This window comes from Gymnogyps californianus, chromosome 1 (genome assembly GCF_018139145.2).
Source record: "Gymnogyps californianus isolate 813 chromosome 1, ASM1813914v2, whole genome shotgun sequence".
In the NCBI taxonomy this organism is placed as follows: domain Eukaryota; kingdom Metazoa; phylum Chordata; class Aves; order Accipitriformes; family Cathartidae; genus Gymnogyps; species Gymnogyps californianus.
In genome coordinates this window covers 129,089,599-129,109,833 of record NC_059471.1, presented here as the reverse complement: position 1 = coordinate 129,109,833, position 20,235 = coordinate 129,089,599, and the positions used below count along the sequence as shown (strand labels likewise).

The following is a 20,235-nucleotide window of genomic DNA, read 5'->3' as shown; positions in this document are numbered from 1 at the left end:
GTGTGGCAGCACGCCGGTACAGGGAGGGATCCCGTGCACCGACCCGACATCAAGGTGCTGTGAGAAGCCCAGAATAAATTCAAGGAAGTTTTAAGTGTTTCATGAGCACTGAGGGTCCCTGAGAACAACCATCAGTCTGGCGGTGAGAGCTCAGTTTTCCCCCTTAGCCTGGGAGCAGGAGGCTGGGAGCCAACAGGCCAGACATCTCTCTGGCACCCTTCTGCAAATCATTTTCCCCCCAACCTGTCAGCCAGCAAGCTGTAAAACGGGGATAACGATGATAATTACAGTAATAAACTGCACAATAGGAGTTATAATTGCTCAAGGTCCTTCACTAGGGCTCTTGGTGGTGTTCTTGTATGTGAAGTGGTAACATGCAAGACTTCTGAGGTAAAAAAAAAGAAGTCACCATACCAACAGACAGAACCTGAATTGCTTTTGGCAGCAGTCGGATCACAGTCGGAGGCTTGATTTCTCTGAAAAACGACTCTGTCAAAATAAAGGGGTGAGGTGGTTAGTGTGCAGACGTCTGTGGGAGGAGATGGGGTTTCTCTGCCGTGTAAGGGTGCGGAGCCCAGGGTTGAGGAGGGAGGTGGGTTAAGAGAATCCTTTGCCCAGTTTCCTGGCCAGTTTTCCTCCAAACCAAAACTACTCTATTTGTCTTTGGTCTGATTTTTGGTGAAAAGCTGCAATTTCCTGTTTTTCATTTGTTTGTTTATTTTTCACCCAGACCCATACAGTTATATTTGGTGCAGAGCAAGAGCGGGCAGTGAAGCCTTAGCAGAGTTAAGTTTGCCTCCCTAGGTGAAGCGTGCAGCCCACCAGCTTACCCAGCCCTGTAAAAAGGTCTGAATTTCTGGGATAAATGTGGAGTAAGTGCAAGTGACTGCCCTTACAAGCAGAGATACGCGTGTACTGAAAGTTAGACTAGAAAGGTGTTGGGCAGGCGGGGAATGAGACTCGGGGCCGGAGGGCAGACCTGTCCCATTTCCCTTCTTGCCGCTACTGGGTGATTTCTGTCCCTTATCTCTAAACCCCTTCATTGGTCAAGGGGAGCCTTTTTTGGGAGCTGACTCGAAAGTACGGGAACTTAGATACCTGGACGGCATCTGTTTCTGCTTGCTGGGGAGGAGGGAGCTGAAGGTTTCCCTCCTCCCCCCTCTCTTTAGTTTCCCAGCTTTCTGCCCCCTTCTTGGACTTCGGTATCTCCAGCCTGTGCCTCTGTAGAGGAAGGCAAATCCTGAAGTGACAGAGTCATGGGCAGGAAGGCGCCTTGTGACGAAGGACTTGATGAATAGAGGCAGAGATTTACCGGAGCGGCTCCTGCTCTCTCTCCTCCTCGCCGGCCCCTTCTCGGGCCTTTTCAGAGCTGAGCGTTGGTAGCACAGGAAGCGTCTGACCGCGCCGCGGGCTGCAGCTCAGCTCGCAGTGATTTCCTCTCAGGCAGTCCGTTATCTGTCGACTGTCAGGACAGGCTTTCCCTCTTCCTCCCCACTGTCCCCATCCCCGTCCCCTAACTCCTCTCCCTGCCTTCCCTCAGCCTCTCAAACACACACACACACACACACACACACGCACTTTACTGCCAAAAACCGTCCTCCGCCCCCCTCCTCAGCTAACTTCCTTTCAGCATTTTTTTGAGCTGGATAATCCTAGGATTTGTAAAACGGGGGAAAGGAGCGAGCGAGCGAGCGGGAGTCAGGACAGGAAGCTGGTTTCTCATTCCTCTAACTGTCCGAAGGCAGGAGGAGGGGAAGGGGGGGAGCCAAAGAGGAGCCTTGTGCAGACTCTTCTACCGTCCCTTTTCATTAGTCCGTTTGAACTTCCAGTCTCCTCCGAAAGCCGAGAGAAGGACGACCAGACTGGGACGCTTTCTGCCGGAATTGGCGACAGCGCGGCTGACGAAACCCAGAAGGTGGCCGTGGAGGGTCCCAGGACCGCACTGAGGGAAAGACGTCCCCCCCACCATCGCCTGCCCCCAACTTACCAGCTCCGATGCGGGCACCCGTCCACCACCCACTTCCCTCTGATGAGAACCCTTCCGGGCTCGGGCTATGATCGCTGCTGCTGCCAGCTGGGGAGCCTCCTCTCGCCCTGACCTTCCTCTGCCACAGGAGCAGCCCAACATCTGGTGGGGATTAATGTTTACTTCTCTGGCTGGACGCTGTACGGGACCCCCGATGTTGCTCCCTGGGAGCGGGACACGGGCGGTGGTCTGAGGAGAAGAGCAAGATTTTTGTCACCCAGCGTGAGGCCGGGGGGAGGGGGGCAAGGCAGGAGGGGGGCGAACCTCTTTTGGGACTAACCTCATGAAGAACAAGGGAGCCAAACAGAAACTCAAGAGGAAGGGAGCCGCGAGCGCGTTCGGCTGCGACCTGACGGAGTATCTGGAGAGCTCTGGGCAGGATGGTAAATGCCTCTTTATTCTCACTCTGGTTGTGGAGGAGCAGAGCGTGTGTCCCCCTTTTTTTACTGGTAGGACTGCAAACCGGACCTTTCCCAAGGCTGAGGGCTAGACAACCTGGAGCTGGTTTATCCCCAGGAAGTGGAGTCACTGCCCAGTTACAATGAATGAACGATCAGAAGATTGCTTTGGTGACGCGTCTGCATGACCCTTGCATGAGTAGTGCTGTGTGTGGGGAAAGGACTGGGCTAGGGCTCTCGGGCTGCCTAAGTGTGGACAGAGGTGGCCAGCTGTACATTGCGATGCCCTCTCCCATCCGCCTGGCCGTGGAAGGGCGTAGCAGGCTTTTAGGGAGCTAGGTTCGGAAATCAGAACTGCGCTTAGCGTTGCCTCCTCCTGGACTTTGAAATCCTCCCAAAGTCCACGAGACTAGAGTGTTGCAGGGCTGTAGGGAGGAACTGGGAACGTCCCATCTGCCCCTCTTGGACTCCAGTACAGTTCCCATGTTGTCCTTTCACTGCTGGATGGAGACAGGACAGAGACTGGGGGGTGGGGTGGAGTAGGGATGGCTGTGAGGTGTAGGGGGCAGCTGAGCTAATATTTTCACTACCTTGCCTGTTATCTTTCTCTCTTCTCCTCCTCCCCCTGACCTCCATGCCCCCAGATATCAGATGAGAACGTGGTAGCTCAGACAAGAGGTAGCTGCAATAAGATCAGAGGGTCCTGAGCTTGAAATGGTCAGTCCTGGATGAGAGAAGGAGCAGAACGATTTTTCTTAAAGAGGCTTGGATGATGAGAGAAGCAGTTGAGAGTTTGGCATACAGAAAGACCTGCAGTTTAGCAAGAGGAAAAATAAATACATGCCTGTTACCATCCCTGATGTGAGCATTATGTTCCACGTTTAGCGTTATGTTCCAGTTTGAATTAACTAACTTTTACCAATGTCAGGCCACTCCGAGCAAAAAAAGCTTCTAGCAGCAATGTCAGCTTTGTACGGGGAGGGCTGTACAATCAGGTCTTTCATTTGCTGATGAGCATGGCTGATGAAGTACAGTGTGGAACTGCACTGGCAGAGGGATGGACTACATAACAGTAGTCCTTTCCGTTGCACAGTGAAGAGGGCAGCACATCTATCACTAAGATAAAATGTTATATATGTGCATTTATTTAGGTATGGGGGAAAACCAGTCATTCAATTTCATTGTGAGTCGTCCGTAACAATTACTGTGTCTTTTAACTTATATAGCCCTTAACGGCAATTGAATCAAAATAGCAAAAATAACAGACTTAATGAACTGATACCACTTTGCCAGCGCGAGGTACAGGTAGATAAATTCCATGCAGTGCTAACATGAGCTTCTGCGGTGGAGGAACAATTTACAGCTGTTTACAGGAACACTGAAAAACAACGCAGGGAAGGCAGGCGCACGCAGTATATTCAGTTGAAGCAGCAAGGGGGATTTTAAAGGGAGAAACATAGTTACTGCAGTTGAAATTAGGCCAGAACAGCAAAATTTATTACCAGAAATCCCATAGGTTTTTTTTTTTTAAATAGTTTTTTGGGCACAAGAAAGAAGGACATTGTCTCAAGTCTCATTTGTGGGATGGTTCACAGTTCCAACCTACTTATCTCTCCATGCTGAGGAGCAGTGGGGGAGAATATGAAGTTCCTTTCCCTTTATGTAGTACTGCTATTTGCTGAATAGCACATCCCGTTGCCCAGTGCCGTGGGATCCAGAAATGAAAGACTCAATTGTTATAGGTTTATTGGGAAGGGTATAAGTTAGATTGGTACAATTCAATTCATCTGGACAGGGGGAGAAGAAATGAGAGTATTAGAGATACTCATTTTGTTGCTAGTAGGGTGCTCAGGATCAATAGGAATGTGACCAAGTATGCCAAAGTGACGTCTTGGGAAGAAATGAAGGTTCAGATGTCACCAGGACATCACAAACTTGCAACCTGTAACTATGAAACAAAATTAGAAGAGCATTTAGGGTATGAGAGATGGTTGATTTGGGAACAGTTGAATTGTCCTGCTAATTATTATTTCCAGTGACAAGCCAGTGCTCCTGCAAGCTGGGGCTTTGGTAGAGATATAAAGCAGTAACTTTCTCTCTACTTTAGATAGTACTGTGTGTTTAACTGGTGGGATGCAGGCTCTGGTTGTTCCCTACTTGGAAGCAATGAAGATGTAAGACTGTTCATGATATCTGGGAATGATGAGGAGAGGGAGAGCGCTTTGGCTGCTGTCCAGAAAACGTTTTGTTGTAGACCTTTGTGAAAGTAAGTTTTAAAATGCACTCAGAAGGGTTAACTGGAAAAGAAGAAGAGGCTGTAGGACAAGCAAGACACAAGTCAGACTAGGACAGACAAGACACAAGTCAGATTGGTTGTGCTTTCATGCTCAGGTCTGCTTTACACCATCCTGCAGTGCTGCTTTTTGTGACTGGTTCTGCACACGCACAGGCGAAGAGAAGCGGAGAACTGCTTTGCTGGTGCTGGAGATGGCAAAGGGAGCACAGGGGACGGCCAAGGCTAGTGTAGAAAGTTCAATTTGGCTTTTTTCCCTCCGGATTATTGGTACATGTCCGTTACAGTTAGGGGCTGCTGCACTACTTGTGTGATGTTTTGTGGAGGAGATGCACAACTTGAGTCCCTGCATGCTTGCGGTTGTTGAAGAGCAGCTTGTGCTTTCTGCAAGGACCTTAGTTCCTGTGTCGTTGCCAAATTCCAGTGGAGAGAATTATATTCTGCTTAAGGTATCAGCATTTCCTCTCCTGTCATTTAACTGTTTAATAACTTGCTATGGTCTGCTTCAGAGATGGCTGCGTTTCAGTGAAGGGTGAAAAGATCCCGCTGTCTCCCTTACCAGACAGATGTACCTAAGGCTCTGTTATGAAGAGCTTTATGATAATACAATAAAAGCTGCAGCAGAACTACAAAGTATTTAACAGCGGTGTAGATGGAAAGACTTTAGCAGGTACAGTGGGGTAGCTCAGGAGACTAAAAATGTGATACAAAGCCTTTAGTCCTAAGTTGATTCTTCAGATCTGACCCAGGTCAGTGGTGATGGACAGATGTTGCTGTCTGGTGGCTGGTTCGAAGCTCAGATGTGTTGAATTTACTGTATTTCAAGTCAGTTCCTGTCACTATCGCATTTGACCCTACTTGGCCTTTTCCTGCTGGCAGTCTCTACACAGAGACTGGTCATGCTCCTTATGGGGGCAGACTGTGATCAGTGCTCCCAAGCATTTAAAAACATGACTCAGGCCACAAAAATAATGAGATAAAATAAAAATCAGTGCCGGGTTCTTTTTCTGCTTTCTGTTTTCTGAAACATCAGTGTACATCTGAGTTACGTTTTCAGGTCTTTCTCCTGGCAAGAGGGCTAGAAACTTGGGGAAAAATTAGCTTTTCTTCCTTTCCACTAAAATTCTCAAGCTGACTTTAATAGCAGTGGATTTGAGGAAAAGCTCACATAAGACATAAAAGAATGGTGGCTGACAATACCAATGAGTAAAAGTGATCTGATTTCACGTAGTCCCTCTTCTGTTGCTGCCAGCGCTGAATCCACACACGGAGACAAAGTAATCTTTTGGAGTGTCAGAGCTTCACTAGAAAGCAGCGTCAGGCTTTGGGCATGGATAGGCACCCATGCAGGAGGAAGTTAGTGCTCATGCCCTCTGCTAAAACATTTTGCTGTGTCAAACTTTATTAAAGTGTTGTACGGGTACAATGGAGCTAACAGATATTAGCCTTGAAGGATTAACATTAGAGCTATGTTTTGGCCTCTTGATAACCAGCCTGGTTTCCAGAGGAGAAAAGCATATAGTGCCTCTACTGAAGTCAATGGGAGCTGCACGTCAGGTCCTCAGTTCCTGTAATAACAGTATAATTTTCTAGTGACAGATGGGCCAGCAGGGAAGACAAGACACAAAGTTGTGCACAAACCTTAGTTGGGGCAGGACAGTCCGAACTGCTTAAGAAAACAGTCACAAAGAATAGTCTTGCTTCTGGTTATATCACGGAAGTGTTGTAAGAGGGAGCTGAAAAAGTCAAAGCTGTTAAAGTGAGAGGGACTAAGTCAAAATGGATATTCCCAGTACTTCTAACTGTGGGAGATTCAGACTGGGATTTCAGGTACACAGCCAGGTACAACTTCCACTTTTTAAAATAGAAATACACGCAGCATCTACAAAAATTGGATTGTGCTAGTAAAAGATAATCCAGTCTTTTGCATAGGAACCACTACTGATTCAGACCTACCTTTGCTTCATTTGCTTAGAGTCAAGTGGGACTTGGAGAAAGGCTGAATCATTTCCTTCATTTTTAGTATGATGGTGTCTAGATGTTGGGATAGGAGGTGCTACCAGGACTGCAAAAAGCCAAATCTCAGATTAGATGCCTTGTTCTCAGGGTGTGGGTCAGCTCTGTGTGTCCGAGCTTCCCCTATTTGCTGCAGAGTTAATTCTGCTGTTGCTGTACCCCTCTGTGGTTTCTTACACATCTGTTTCCTGCCTGATGTTGTCTGGTTGGGATGCAATGAGCTCAGCTTTTCCCCTTAACCCCCTCCCACACTCCCCACAGCTCCTTCAATGTCTCTCATCCTGAGCCTGTAGCACCCAAAGCACTTTCTATCTCTTTGTCTAATGCTGCTTATTGGCTTTGTTTGTTATTTCCTGTAGAAGTAGGGCTGCTTCATCTGAGGAGCTTTGAAGCCACCAACTCCCTCATGCTCTCCCCTTGAGGCTCCTTCTTGCCATGGCAGAGAGCAGGGCTGGCCAGCAGCACTCCCTGAGGCTGGGGAGGGAAAGGGAGCTGTTGTGTGCAAATGTAGCACAGGGAGACGGGTGAGGAAACCCTTACAAGCCCCTGGATTGTAATATGGGGAAGGAGACAACAATATGAGTAGCCCATATGATATTATTCTATGCTGTGTGGCTGTGCAATGACTGCTTCTGCCTTGTCACAACTGCATTTCAACAAAAGAGTAAGGAAAATTTTCATTTAGTGTTAGTAGTCTCATAAAAACGTGGTAGCTCTGGCTTGCACTGGCTCCCCGGGATCTGAACCACTTTTGAGAGCTGCAGTAGGTCAAGACTTTACTGTAGGATAGGCAAGTATTTCTGAGGGAAAACAGTAACAATAATTCAGTAGTAATATGCTTTGTACAAAGGAAAGGTGGCCTTGGATATTCTTTGGCTGTTTTGGTACAGCCCTTTAGCATGCTATCTTCTGCCTGATTTTGATGCTATGTGTTTCATTGTGAAGCTGCCATGTCCATACTCAGATGGATGAGGAGACCTGTCACTCATGAAGAAAGTAGTTTGCTTCGAGAACAGACTCCCTTCGGAGCCAATTGTTAAACCTGCTACCCAGATGTGAAGCAGCTTTTCTGGGTTGTGTGGCTTTCCTTCCTCACACTTGCATGTGCAGCTACATGTGTTTGTGGGGTAAGAGCATGCAGGGATGTGCGTGAGGGCGCATGTAAGTCCATAGTGTACCACACAAAGATGCATTTGTGTCCACTTAGTATATTTTTTTTAAGCTGCTTTTCCTGTGTTGATGTTTTCAAGTGAATGCATGCCCATACTTTTGGGTAGGTGCTTTTGGTTAGCGATGCATGCAGAAAGTCCTGGGAAAACTGCTGAAGGATCATTAATGGCAATATGTGGAGGAAAAAGACAAGGCCATTTTTTTTTTTTTTTAAAGTCCCCTTGGAAAAATGAAAATGCCACACGCTCATTTAATCTGCTGCAGAAGAATGAAGAGCTGAATTCATCCCGCTCTCAAAATTAGAAACTGTGGCACTGGGGATTTCTGTCTCAAGAACTGATCGAGCTGAAAAGAAACCTTTTTCCATAGCCAAATTGCTTTCAATTCAGATCTCTTTCCTGACCTACCTCACTCTGAGGCTATGTGAACACTTGTCTCCCTGCAAGGAAGGAAGCAGCAGGGTCTAGGAGGAGAACAAGACAAGAACAGCCTCTTGGGCTGGCTTGAAATGCATTAGTCCTCTTTTTTTGTCTGATGTGCTGCTGCAGTACATTTTCACATTGCTGATATACCAAGAAGTCCCATGACCTGCACTCTGTGGGGTCTCTCCCTGGCTGTAGTCAGGCAGCCTGTGTGGATACTTAAGGCTGCATCCACTCATCTTTGTGACAGGAGCAAAAGGGACAGTCAGGCTCTGAAGTTTTGGGGCGAAAGAAGGGGGACTGTATTCTCGTACAGTGGAAAACAGCCATGACAGAGGGCCCCTGAGGGCTGAGTACATGAATTGGCAGGTGGAGGAGCTGGGCTGGGGTTGGGGGGAAAACAGCTCCTTGGCCTTTCAGAGTCTGCCAAGGCATGTCCAGTGGACAGGGGAGTGAGAAACTCTGCTGCCAAAATGGATAGTGTGGGGGAAATTATTAATAATGTAAAGTTTGCTTTTTCTCCACCCGCTCTCACAAGTGGAGCATCACATTATGAGTCCCAGATATCAGCCTCTATGGCAACGAAGTGAGAGCAAAAAGACACTGAGAACAACGGGAGCAGAAGCCATCTGTCTGCTTCTGTTACTCTGCTGTTCCTCCTTACTTTGGATGATGTTTGTGTTACTTCCTCAATCTGTTTCTGGTTCCTGGGAGCTGGATTTTTGTGTCTCTGTGGCACAGTATTACTGCAGTTAGACATTCACGTTGCGAGCTCAGCTCCTTGTTCTGTATTGACTTTCCATTGCTAGTGCTATGTGATCAGCGGAGAGCTCTTCCATGCTGCCTCCTGCTTTACATTTCCCTTACCAAGCACTGCAGGAGGCACATGTGTCGTTTGCATGCACTAAGCCCCACTTTGATCCTGCCTTCTCCCCCACCCCCTGCGAACAGCATGAATCACATGTCTTGCCTGCAGATTCTAGGTTAGAAAACATATTTTGATTTAGCAAATGTTTTCTCTTTGTTGGTAACAGCTGATTTCATCTGAACTTGGGAAACCAAGGAGTAGGGACTTCACTGCTTGTAGTATCACAGCTTTCAAAGGCTCAAGGAAATAACTGCAGTGGATGAAATGCTGGCACTGCACAGGGTGGATGTACAACATAGGCTGATGTAGACATGGTGAACACGTAGTCTGGGAGATTCCCAGTTGTCTGCAGTGGTTGGATCCAAAGTTTTGGTGTAGGCCTGGTTCTAGTTTGGAGAGCTCGTGACACGAACAAAATACTAGAAAGCTTGCATCTGTAACTTGGGCTTTGCGTATATGACGCAGTTCTACAGCAGTAACATTTGCTGGCAGTCAGGGTTGTGCCAAAGATTTATGTTCCAGTGTTTCTCCTTTAACGGTAATAGGGGAAATGAAAACAGCCTGTCAGTAATGGTATACCCAGTTCTGCTCTGAAGGGCCTGGGGTGGGGTGGCTGTCATACTGACTGCCCGCATCACGGCTTGGACTGGATCTCTGATCTGCACTGGATACCATTTTCCTAAGTGTGAGATATAAATGGAGGGTCATTAAATGATGGAGAGCTACCAGCGTCTGCCTCCAGTCCTAAACCACCAACAGGGTGCCAGACGCCCTTAGAGCTTTGACATGGAAACCTACAGATACCTTATTACAATACAAAGACTGCTAATTGGCTCCACTGCTGGTTGTTCTAAGGGCAACTAGTGTTGCTAGTTGCTTACTAGTGTCTACTTTCCATACATTCCCAGAGCCTTAAGCCCCAGCTGTCCTTTGTTCGTATGCCAGAACCTTCAGCTTCTCTGCTGATAACTTCAGTGAACGTGTTTTGCATTCTCAACAAAAAAAAAATCTGCAGCATGTTTACAATGGACACAGACAGAGAACAGTGTAACATAAATTGAATTTAGTGTTAAATTAAATAATGTGGGGTAACTGTGCTGACTGTATTATTAACTTTCATACTTAATTCAATAATGTAACCCTCTGTTTTCTATATTTATCTGAAATGACAAGCAGACTTTCTGGTCTTCTGCACCAGTGTGATTGCAGATATGAAAGTACTTACCATGGGCTTAAGACCTAGCTTGTCAAATGTTTAGGCCCTTGCATATAATGGAGTTATAGACACCAATACAAAACTTCACCCTCACTCAAGTGCCAGATCAATGCTATCATTGTGTGTGAGAACGAGTTCAGTCCCTAACGCTACAAGTCTTTTGGCACACACCATGTAAGCAGACAGAGAAGTCCCAATCCTCTTCTGTCTCACACTCCTGCCTTGAACACAACCCTGCAGCCGGATTAGATTCCCCATTTTCAGCCCGGTGGAGGCACTTTTGATCTTAACAGTGCACCAAAAGGGATAGAGCAAAACCCACACTTTTTGCACTTGCCTTCAATTCCTCTACCTCAGTTGCTGTCCTCCCGTTCGGGAGCAGCAGCCTGGCCTAGGCTCAAACCAGCCTACCTCCCTCATGGTGCCAGCAGCTGATGCCGTGTGTGAGAGCCCCAGTTCCAAGCAATGCCGGGTTGGCTGGATGGCTGCTTCGACTTAGGTGATTTAATGTCCATATAGGAAGAGCTACCTTAACAGCAGTAGAAAATGTTACAGAATCACAGAATTACTGAGATGAGCAGGGACTTCTTGAGATTATCTAGACCAAACCCTCTGCTCAAGCAGGGTCAACTTGAGACAGTTGCCCAGGACTCTGTCCAGATGAGTTTTGAATATCTCCACAGATGGAGACTCCACAACCTCTGTGAGCAACCCGATCCAGCCTTTGACTACCGTCACAGTAAAATAGTATTGTGTTCAGATGGTTTCTCACATTTTTTAATTCGTGCTTCTTGTCCTGTCAGTAGGCACCACTGAGAAGAGTCTGGGTCCCTTTTCTTCATTCCCTCCCGTCAGGTATTCGTTCACAACGATAAGATCCCTCCTGATCCTTCTCTTATCCAGGCTGAAGAATCCCAGCCTCTCCTCATATGAGAGATGCTCCAGTCCCTTCATCATCTTTGTGGCCCTGAGCTGGGCTTGCTCCAGTAAGTCTTTCTTGTACTGGGGAGCCCAGAGCTGGACACAGGACTCCAGGTGTGGGCTCACCAGTGCTGAGCAGAGGGGAAGGATCACCTCCCTTGACCTGCTGGCAATGGTCTTCCTAATTCTTCTGATGTTCCTAGTAATTTATACAGTTTCTATCAGAAATTGGCCTTGGTCTCCCAGCCTAGGCTGGCAATTTCAGTCAATAACTAACATGCAATTGGGACAGTGTAAAGGATCCTTTCTGCCCTGGTTAATGCTGAAAATGAATTGTCTTTTCATAAAGGGCCCCTGTTCTTTAATGGTTTCTGCAGCCTTGCTGCTGGCCAGCTCAAATGAATTAATATATGCTTTATACAATATGCTGATATGCTGCATCTTATGAAAGCTGTGCAGAGCCTTGGCTTGATAGAAAGCCTACAAATAATGTTGTGAAGCAGCACACCTTTCTCAGGTGGTGGTTGTACAGCCCCCCCAAAGGCACTGTGCACCGAACTGGGGGCTTGTGGCCTGACTTGTTTTTTTCGTGGTGGCTGTGTTACATGCCCTTCTCCAGCACGGGGACTGAGCAAGGGGAGGGGAAACATGCATCCTCATGCAGGATTCTCAGCTGTGGCTGCTGCTCTCAGAAATATGCCCAGAGCAGCTGAGCTGAGTTCATGGCCATTTATCTCCAGCTCTTCTCTCTGCCCTCTTCTACACTCAAGGCTCAGCTAACTAAATGCCTTTGGAAATGCTATTCTCTCCTGTGCTCTCTGGGGCCAGGAGCAGCTTGAAGATTTATCATCTGGAACAGGAGGCTTTGTTTAGTTCTGTAAAGCACCGAACAGTTAAAGAAAGAACAAAAACTAAACCCCAAACCAAATGCAAAGCTCTCTTTACATCTCATGTCCTTTCTTTGCTCTCTCCCATCTGGGAATGTGTGTGCATTTGGTTTTATAATGTCATTAAGTACTGTCACATGGTGAAATGGTTAGAGGAGATATACCTGCATCTCTAAAATAGGGATTGAACATCCGAAGGGCCAGGAGACATTCCTGCTGTAACTAAGTTGTGTAACTTGTTTCCTAAAGAGCATTAGGCAGGAGACCAGATCAGATTCTCCAGTACAAACTTCATTTAAAGGATACCACTGCTGGTTTTCACCAAACACAGCAGCATTGGTACTGCCTTTTTTTCTGAAAGGAGCTGATGTGCTCACAAACTTTCTCTACATGTGGGATGCAGGGCTGAGAATCCAGGCTAGATCTGTGCCTGATCTCACCGTCTATATTCACTGGCTCATCAAAAAATGCCGATTTAGCAAACCCAGAACACTGGGAGAAAATGGGGAGGGGGGGTGTTTATCTGGATCTGAATAGTTCAGTTGGGATATTTTTGATACTGTTAGTATTCTGTATTTGCCATCTCAGCAGTGAATATGACTGTCAGTGCTGTTGCAGACAGGCAGCTTGGCAGCACAACAGGTCCAACCAGGATGTGGAAACCCCTTTGCTCCATGTGCAACAAGTGCTTGTTTTTCTATTCATCTCTCATTATGGTGCTGCCTGTAGTGATGGCAGTCACACCTCAGGAGATTCAGAGGTGTGATCAGGCAGGGTGAGGCTCCTTCTGGATCCCTTGCATCTGCGCTGCAATTTGTGTGAAATAAATAAGCTGTCAGAGGGACTGAATTGCTTTCTTATGCAAAATCAGAGAGGGGAACAGCTTCACCATTTTGCTCTTTCTCTTTTTATCTTCCTAGTGTGCTCCACTTGGTATTGCATTTTCCCTACCCTTGCTTTGGTCAGGTAGTTTCAGATACATGAGGGGCTAACTGAGAACAAACTCTCTTGTGAGATTTATTGCATCTTCTGCTTCTAATCAAGCCAGAAAAATAGAGCAACAGACTTCCTTCTATAATCCTGTTGTCTCCCTTCCAGTCCTGGCTGGAAACCAGAAGTACAACAAGGTAGAGGAATGCAGCAAAAAAAGTTAAAACAAATGTCCTGGAATCTCTAAAAGGAGCGTGGGGTTTGGCCTGAGGCGACGGCTCAGGGTTACAGAGGGGGCGTGGGGGATTCTCCCTTCTCTCAAGTGTTTTCGGTTCCCCTTACTTAGTTGGGTTTTTTTGTGTGTGCCCCCTCCCCCCCCGCCGTTTCAATAACTTTATTGCCAGGATGGCAGTATGCACATGTTGCCAAAGTCAATACATCAAGCGTCTACGCCTGGGGCAGGCTTAGGAGCGGTAAATGGGAAGAGCTGGTTTTGATCTACTGAGTGCATTATTCTTCCTTCCTGGCTCGATAGTGAGTGCCAGTCACATACTGCTGCCCAAGGTTTGCTGTGTAAAGCCACAAACAGGGTCTGAGTCAGGAAATTCAGTCCCAGATCCCAATAACTTCAATTTGGGGTCCCCCTCTAGACTTGCCAGAACCTGGATGAGGAGTGACATCCTCCTGCAGCCCCATCTCTAGATCAGCCAGGCGCAGGTGACCCAGTACCCGCTGTCCTCGGGGTGGCAGGCAGAGCGCGGCGGTGGAGGCAGCCCCCTGGCACTGCTCGCAAACGTGCTTCAGAGGCGGGGAAGGAACCAATGTAATAAATACAAAGAAGGGCTAGGAGTCCTAATTAGTCCTCATTTCTAGCCTGCTAAAATACCCATCTGTCACTCTGCTGCAATAATGAGATTTGAGAAGATTAACTGGATACTACTTAGGCTCCTAAACATGGCAGCTCAGTAAGTGTGCTGCTGTTCAGCCTTAAGCTGTGCTTGCAGCAATTACACTCTAAGCAGGTTTATGTCTGGTTAGTGCTTGCATGGGAGTTGCCCAAAAAGATCTGCTGCAGGAATGGGGTGGGTGATTCAGAAGATGGCAAGCGTAGTATCAGTTCAGTCAAGTTGCTGCCTTGGCATCATTTGGCGAAACGTTGCCATTTGGGCACAGGGTAAAGCAAGGGCCCCAATCCTTTAAAAAAAGCTCTGGTTTATCTTTTGTTTCTAGGGGATAGGTACTTTTTTACACATGTGCATGCTGTGCTGTGTCTTTCCCTTTCCAGAAGCAATTTCAGCTGGAGCCATGATTTGTTTTTTTACCCAGTGTCCTAAACTGTCATGTAGTGTTGCTCTGCCCAGTTCAACAGCTGCCACCTCCCAGCCTAGAATTGGGTGGAGTGAGTCTTGTTTTTGCAGTTTGTGAAATATTTTAGGATGTAAGGCGCTCGTTAAATTATTGATGTTAGCTCTTGGGCATTAAAGACAGATGTGAACTGCAGCTCTGGAGGCTTATCCCTGACCTAATAATGGTTCCCTACTTCGGATTTTTCATGCATCTCTTACTACCGATTTGAACTCGCGGCAGGATAGTGGAAGGATTTAGCAGATGGACAAAGGGTGACAGCAAGGCTTTTCTTTGCAACGTTGTATACCTATGAAGCAAATTTAAGTGAGCATTGGTAGAAAAAGGGGAGAGAGACATGTGTGTTTTCTTTGGGAGAATGGGAAAAATCAGAAAAATGTGTTCCTGCCTCTTGACAGAGAATGTTTGCAGGATATGAAAACATTTTGTATAGTTGTGATTCAGGGGACAGTGCAGGTGCTCCTGACATCAATTCTTGTGCTTAAGGAAAGATATTTTAGCTTGTGCCCTTTCCCCACTTCTGCCTCCTTGAAAAGAGGCTGATAGCAATAGTGCTACTTGCTTTACCTCATGGTGACGCCAGTGTGGAGGTTGGGACATTCGGTGGAGTCCTGCCTCTGCAGTGCTTTCAGCTCTTTGGCTGGGCTGTGGTGCTGAAAAGCGGGACCTCAGCCGATGCGGGACAAGGGAGAGAAGGCAGCAAGCGTGGCACTGTGTGCCACTGAGATCTCTGGGCAGCTGCGGGGGCTGCTCGCAAGTTCACGGAGAACCGACTGCAAACAGAAACCTGGATATGGCAGGAAATGTTTGATGAGGGCTCCCATATTAGGGTTTGAATGGAGAGTGTTCAAGGGGCTTCTCCCTTCCCCTCCCTTTCCCCACCCATTCTCCCCTCCCTGCGCCGGGGCGTTGTGGTTTCACATAAACCTGTTTATTATGGGGGAGAGGAAGGGGTGAGGGCCATCCCTGACCCACTCCTTCCCTTGGCAGTTAGCATGTTAATTAGCTTGTCCCTACGAGACAAGCCCGCAGCCTGACAGAGCGGCGATTCAGCGGCTGAACAATGTCCAATTATCCCAGCCCAGGGAGCAAGAGGCCAGCCCCCGGCACATGGGCTCCATGTCCCTGGCCAGATGGCTCCTCGAACTCACTTGGCTGGGCCAGTAATGCTGCTTGGGGGATTTGACACATGTCAGCGGTTTTGACTGAGTGCTTTTGCGAGCTACCAGCAGCACAGTTGTCTGAAATATTGGGAAATGCTCCACGCATGCTCTGGGCAGTGCCGTCCACTCCACGCCCCGCACCGAGGCAGTACCAGTGGCTAAAAGGGAGCATGGACGTTCATGTGTGAAATGAGATTTTGCACCCTCAGCTTGGCTTCCTTTATCCCACATCTGGTTTGGTGACCTGGTGGAGATGTAAGCAGCTTAAAAGCACACCTTCTGCTTTTCTCTTTACATTCCCGTGTTTGTACACAAATGAAGGCTGAGTTGCTCACATTGGAGTTTGAATTGCGTAGAGCAAAGGAGATGGTAGGAGTGACACCAGTGGCATGCCACAGGCTATGGCAAGCTCTGCTCCTGCCACTGCTTGACCCAGTGAGAGACCTTAGGCCACTCCTCCTTTTTCCACATTCTACTCTCCTCAGTGGTTAAATGATGCTGGTATCGTCTTCTTTTTGGTACAAAGTTCTCAGTATTATTATTGGTTTTTTTATTATTATTAAATGTGGAGGGTCTTAGCTGTTTTCATCACCCGGTACTGAAAAGTGGGCTCTTGCAGCTGTGGGGAGTGCCACGCTGGATGACAGTGAGGGCAGAAAAGGACGGCGCTTGCCCAGCTTGCCTGTCTCAGGCAGGCCCCATACCAAGAGCCTCAGAGGGAGGTGCGAGGAACACCAGGGTGGCATTACATACCTAGAGAGGAAGGTTGCTAGCGCTTCCTTCTGAGTTAGTGAGGCCTCTGCCCCGATACGTGATGTTTTAGCTTTGAAGAGAACGACAGCCATTTACCACCTAACCTCTGGGTCTAGGAAATGGAAAAACAATGCAGCATCTATCTGAAATAGCAGAAGAGATTATCCTAAACTGGAATTTGTCCAGGATACTGTCTTTAGTTCTGCTAATCTTGCAAAAAAACCAAGGGAAAAAAAAAAAGAAAAATGCTACAAAGACTTTCTGCAAGACTGCAATCTTCATTTTATAGTCCTTGATTTAGAAGGGAGAATATGCAGTAACACAGCTTTGTCATTGCACATCATGGGACATGGTTCATTACTGGCTCATGGGAAGGACTGCCCCTTACAAGTCACCGGCAGCAATTTCAATTGATTCTGGTTTTGGGACCAGGCCCAACCTTAGGTTATTGATAGAAGCTAATGATAATGCATCCAAAGAAACAGCTGGGAGGGCAGAAGTGTGGCAGAGAAATGAAAAAGGAGACTGGAGGGAACGAATGGGGGAAGGGAATAAGGGCAAATGTGGAGTGGATAAAGCATGTGAGGAAATTCCCATATGCTTGAAATGGAGGAGGGGAAGGTTGGAAAAACTAGTCTGAGAGCAAAACTGACCGTATTGGAAGAACTGGAGATTGCCAGTGAATGGTAGAAGAGAGAGGGCTATAAGTGGGAGCAAAATTCAAAATCCTGGCAGCTTTTGTAGTAGGGGTAGAGCAGATGAAGAGATGCTTTTCTGGGTACAGACAGCTGGACGATAGACAGGAATAGTGTTCATCAGAAACAGTGGAGAGTAAAGGAAGATGCTCACAGTGCCAACAACTCTTGTTATCCAAGACTCCTCTTCCAGATTCTTACCCAAAACTGAGCCAGGGCGAGAGGTGAGGGAATTATTTCTGGCTCCTTTCAGCCCTTGAAACAAGCTTGGTTTTGGAAAGTGCAAGGAGATGCCATTGAGTTACTGCATAGCGAGTGATGCATTTTTTCATCAGCTAACTACATTTTTTCATTCCCCCTTTGGTGCCTAACTGATGTTAAAATGAGCTTCAGGCTCTGAGCAATTCCAGAGTCTATGGGTGTGGGCAAGAGCAGCTTTGTCTCGCTTGGATAAGCTTTCAATACTTAATGTTTAAATGTGCTCAGCTTCATTGCCTGCTTAGGGCGTGCAGTGCCTCAGCTTCCTTTGCTTTGGAAGCCTGTGCTATGAATCAAAACTTCTCTGATTTTACAGTCTCAAGTAAGTTCCTGCTTTTAGATCATGCAGTTCGTCCCCCTTTGAGATAGTCCTGTGCGAGGAGATGAACTTAGCCTGGCGTTTTTTTCTTCTGAAACCCATCAGCCATGTAATAACATCAGGATATAGGTCTTGGCCTGAAGTGTGTGGCTCAGCTGTGTTGGCTGCAGAGAACTGCAAAGGCAAAGAGATGATTGACTTATACAGCAGTACTGTAGCTATCAAAATGTAAGGAAGTTTGATTAAGTATGATCTCAACGCCCTTTTCCTGCAACACCCCTTCTTGTGTTTGCAATGTGTTTGTTAGTGTCTCAAAGTCCTTAGGACAGCAAGATCCAGGAGTCAGAAAGACAAAAGAAACACAGCCCAGAAACCCAACTCCTTGGCATTTGCCTTTGAAGAAATGCAATACATTAAAGGATTTTTTTGTTGCTTCCTCTTTCCTTGCTTCCCCCAATCTTTGTTATTCCCAGCAACGACCGTATTTACTTATTTGCCTCTTCCCAAACCACTGGACAGACAGGAGCTTCATCAGGGAGCAGTTTAGGAGGACTGCTGGAGTGGGCAAAACAATGGGGCTTTAATCAGGGCGCCTCCAGCAGCCGCTGCTGGCCAGAGGTTTCTCTGAATTCCCAACATAGAACAGTTGCCTCTTTCATGAAGCGCCTGTGGGATGAGCACAGGATTGCTACACCCAAAGCATTTTCATGCAGCAACGGCTCTCTGAAAGGAAACACTGCCGAGGACACCGCCTGCAACGCCCCAAGCTACTGGGGTGTCCAGTATGAGAGCCTCTTTCTTCCAGGCCTGGGCTGTGTTTGCCTTCCACATGCAGTCAGGTCTGGAAAGCGTTTAGGAAAGCATCTAACTTTTCTCTTAAAGGAGAAAAAAAAGGAGGGGAAAAAAAAGAAAACATCAGGGTTAATGAAATAGTTTCCAATGACTTGATGCAGTGTGGCCAAACTATTTGTAATAATTTCCTTTAAATTCCTTTTATATAGAAAGAATTAAATATGAAATCATGAATCAGGAAGCAGTCATCCTGCCAGCCAGTGACATGTACAGAGAGATCAGAGCAAAGTGAGAAAGACACAGAACAGCAGGAGATTTGCAAAAACCTTTTTTAGCCCTCTCTTTTTCTTCCTCTATTTGTTTAGTGTACACATCCATGTAGTACTAACATTTCTTACCCAAAAGAAGCTGCGGGAATCTCCTGCTGTTCCTTCTCTCTCCGATGGCAGCCCTGAACCTTCCTGTCTTGATGTGTCTCACCTGTCTGTGTTTCCTGATGGATTTTGCAGTCCCCAGATGTTTGGATACCTGATTCATCTCAAAGGAGACTGTGAAACATTACATATTTTTAAATACCCAGCTTTATAATTGCTTTGTTTAACTTTTTGCAACATTCTGAACTCATATAAGGCAATAATAAAAATCACTGCTGTTTTCCTTCAAAGGATTTTGCTGTTGCTGCTTCTAAATTTGTGTGCGCGCAATGGCTTTTGCCTTTGCTCTAGCAAGGTTATAACATTCCTGTTTCCCAAATTCGTATTTTTCCAATTCTCTTTTTCAAACCCTCTATAAGGATTCCTGTCAGGAGTGCCTGGGCTGTTGTGTAAAAGAGGACTGACGTTACCCAAGTGCTACCAAATCAAAGTTAAGAAATTTCCCCAACAAAACCTGAAATCAGAAGAAAAATACCTTGTGTCTGTTGTCTACAAAGGTCTACAGGTCTACAAAGCTGACTTGAGTTGCACCAGAGTTTTGCATATCTCAAGAGCCTTCTTGGATTGCACTCTGGAGGTCTGGCACTGACCTCTGCTGTCTCCTGCCCAAAGTGGGAGATGAAGATGCCTGTCTGGAGCCCAGCTCATTTTGAACTGGTTCTTCTCAGATTGCTCTGACAAGGGCTGAATTTGAAGTACAGATGCCTGAGTTCAATTTCCCTGAAATCCGGGGTGTTCAGCTGCAGGGTTTTTATCTGAGTCTGTCTCTAGCTTGGCTCCAAGGGAAGGGAGAGTAAATACTACAGGCCAGGAGAGTACAGATGCAAAAAATTATAGGCTTTAAAATGTCACTAGCTGAGCACATAATGGATATTCTTCGGATTTTATGATTAGCTGTTGTGTTCTGTTGGCCAATGCTGCCTTCCTGATGTGATTTATAAAGGAGTCTCAGGTCGCGGCCAGGCAAGCCAGATTCAGAAGTGGATTCCCTGGAAATGCCACTATCTTTTGCAATGTTTCCTTTGTTTCTTCTGAGCAGGTCAAGCTTGCTGATGTACACCTGACTGTGACTCCCACCCGCTTTGCCATCTCCCCTTCCAGCCTGAGTCCAACAAGACATCATCCACCCAAATGTCTGCTTGCATACTGCAAAACCAAGGGCGTTATGAACCAGGCTATGCTGCTAAATCATGCCATTATGCCCAGCATTTCAGATCAAGGGTAGCGCATTATGTGTGGGATTCATACAACTGATTCCCATCTCTACCCAGAGCTCATCCTAAAACCTGGGATGGCCCGCACGCTGCGT

The 20,235-nt window shown here is 46.9% G+C and overlaps 1 protein-coding gene across 1 annotated transcript in view; it reads left to right on the top strand.

Annotated features, from left to right (window-relative positions):
* The first annotated feature begins 2,309 nt into the window (after positions 1 to 2,309).
* ARHGAP31 (Rho GTPase activating protein 31) overlaps positions 2,310 to 20,235 on the top strand; it is a 60,091-nt gene continuing 42,165 nt past the window's right edge. Inside the window, exon 1 of the mRNA XM_050904994.1 lies at positions 2,310 to 2,409. Coding sequence (XP_050760951.1) covers positions 2,310 to 2,409 — 100 coding nt within the window. The remainder of the gene's footprint in view (positions 2,410 to 20,235) is intronic.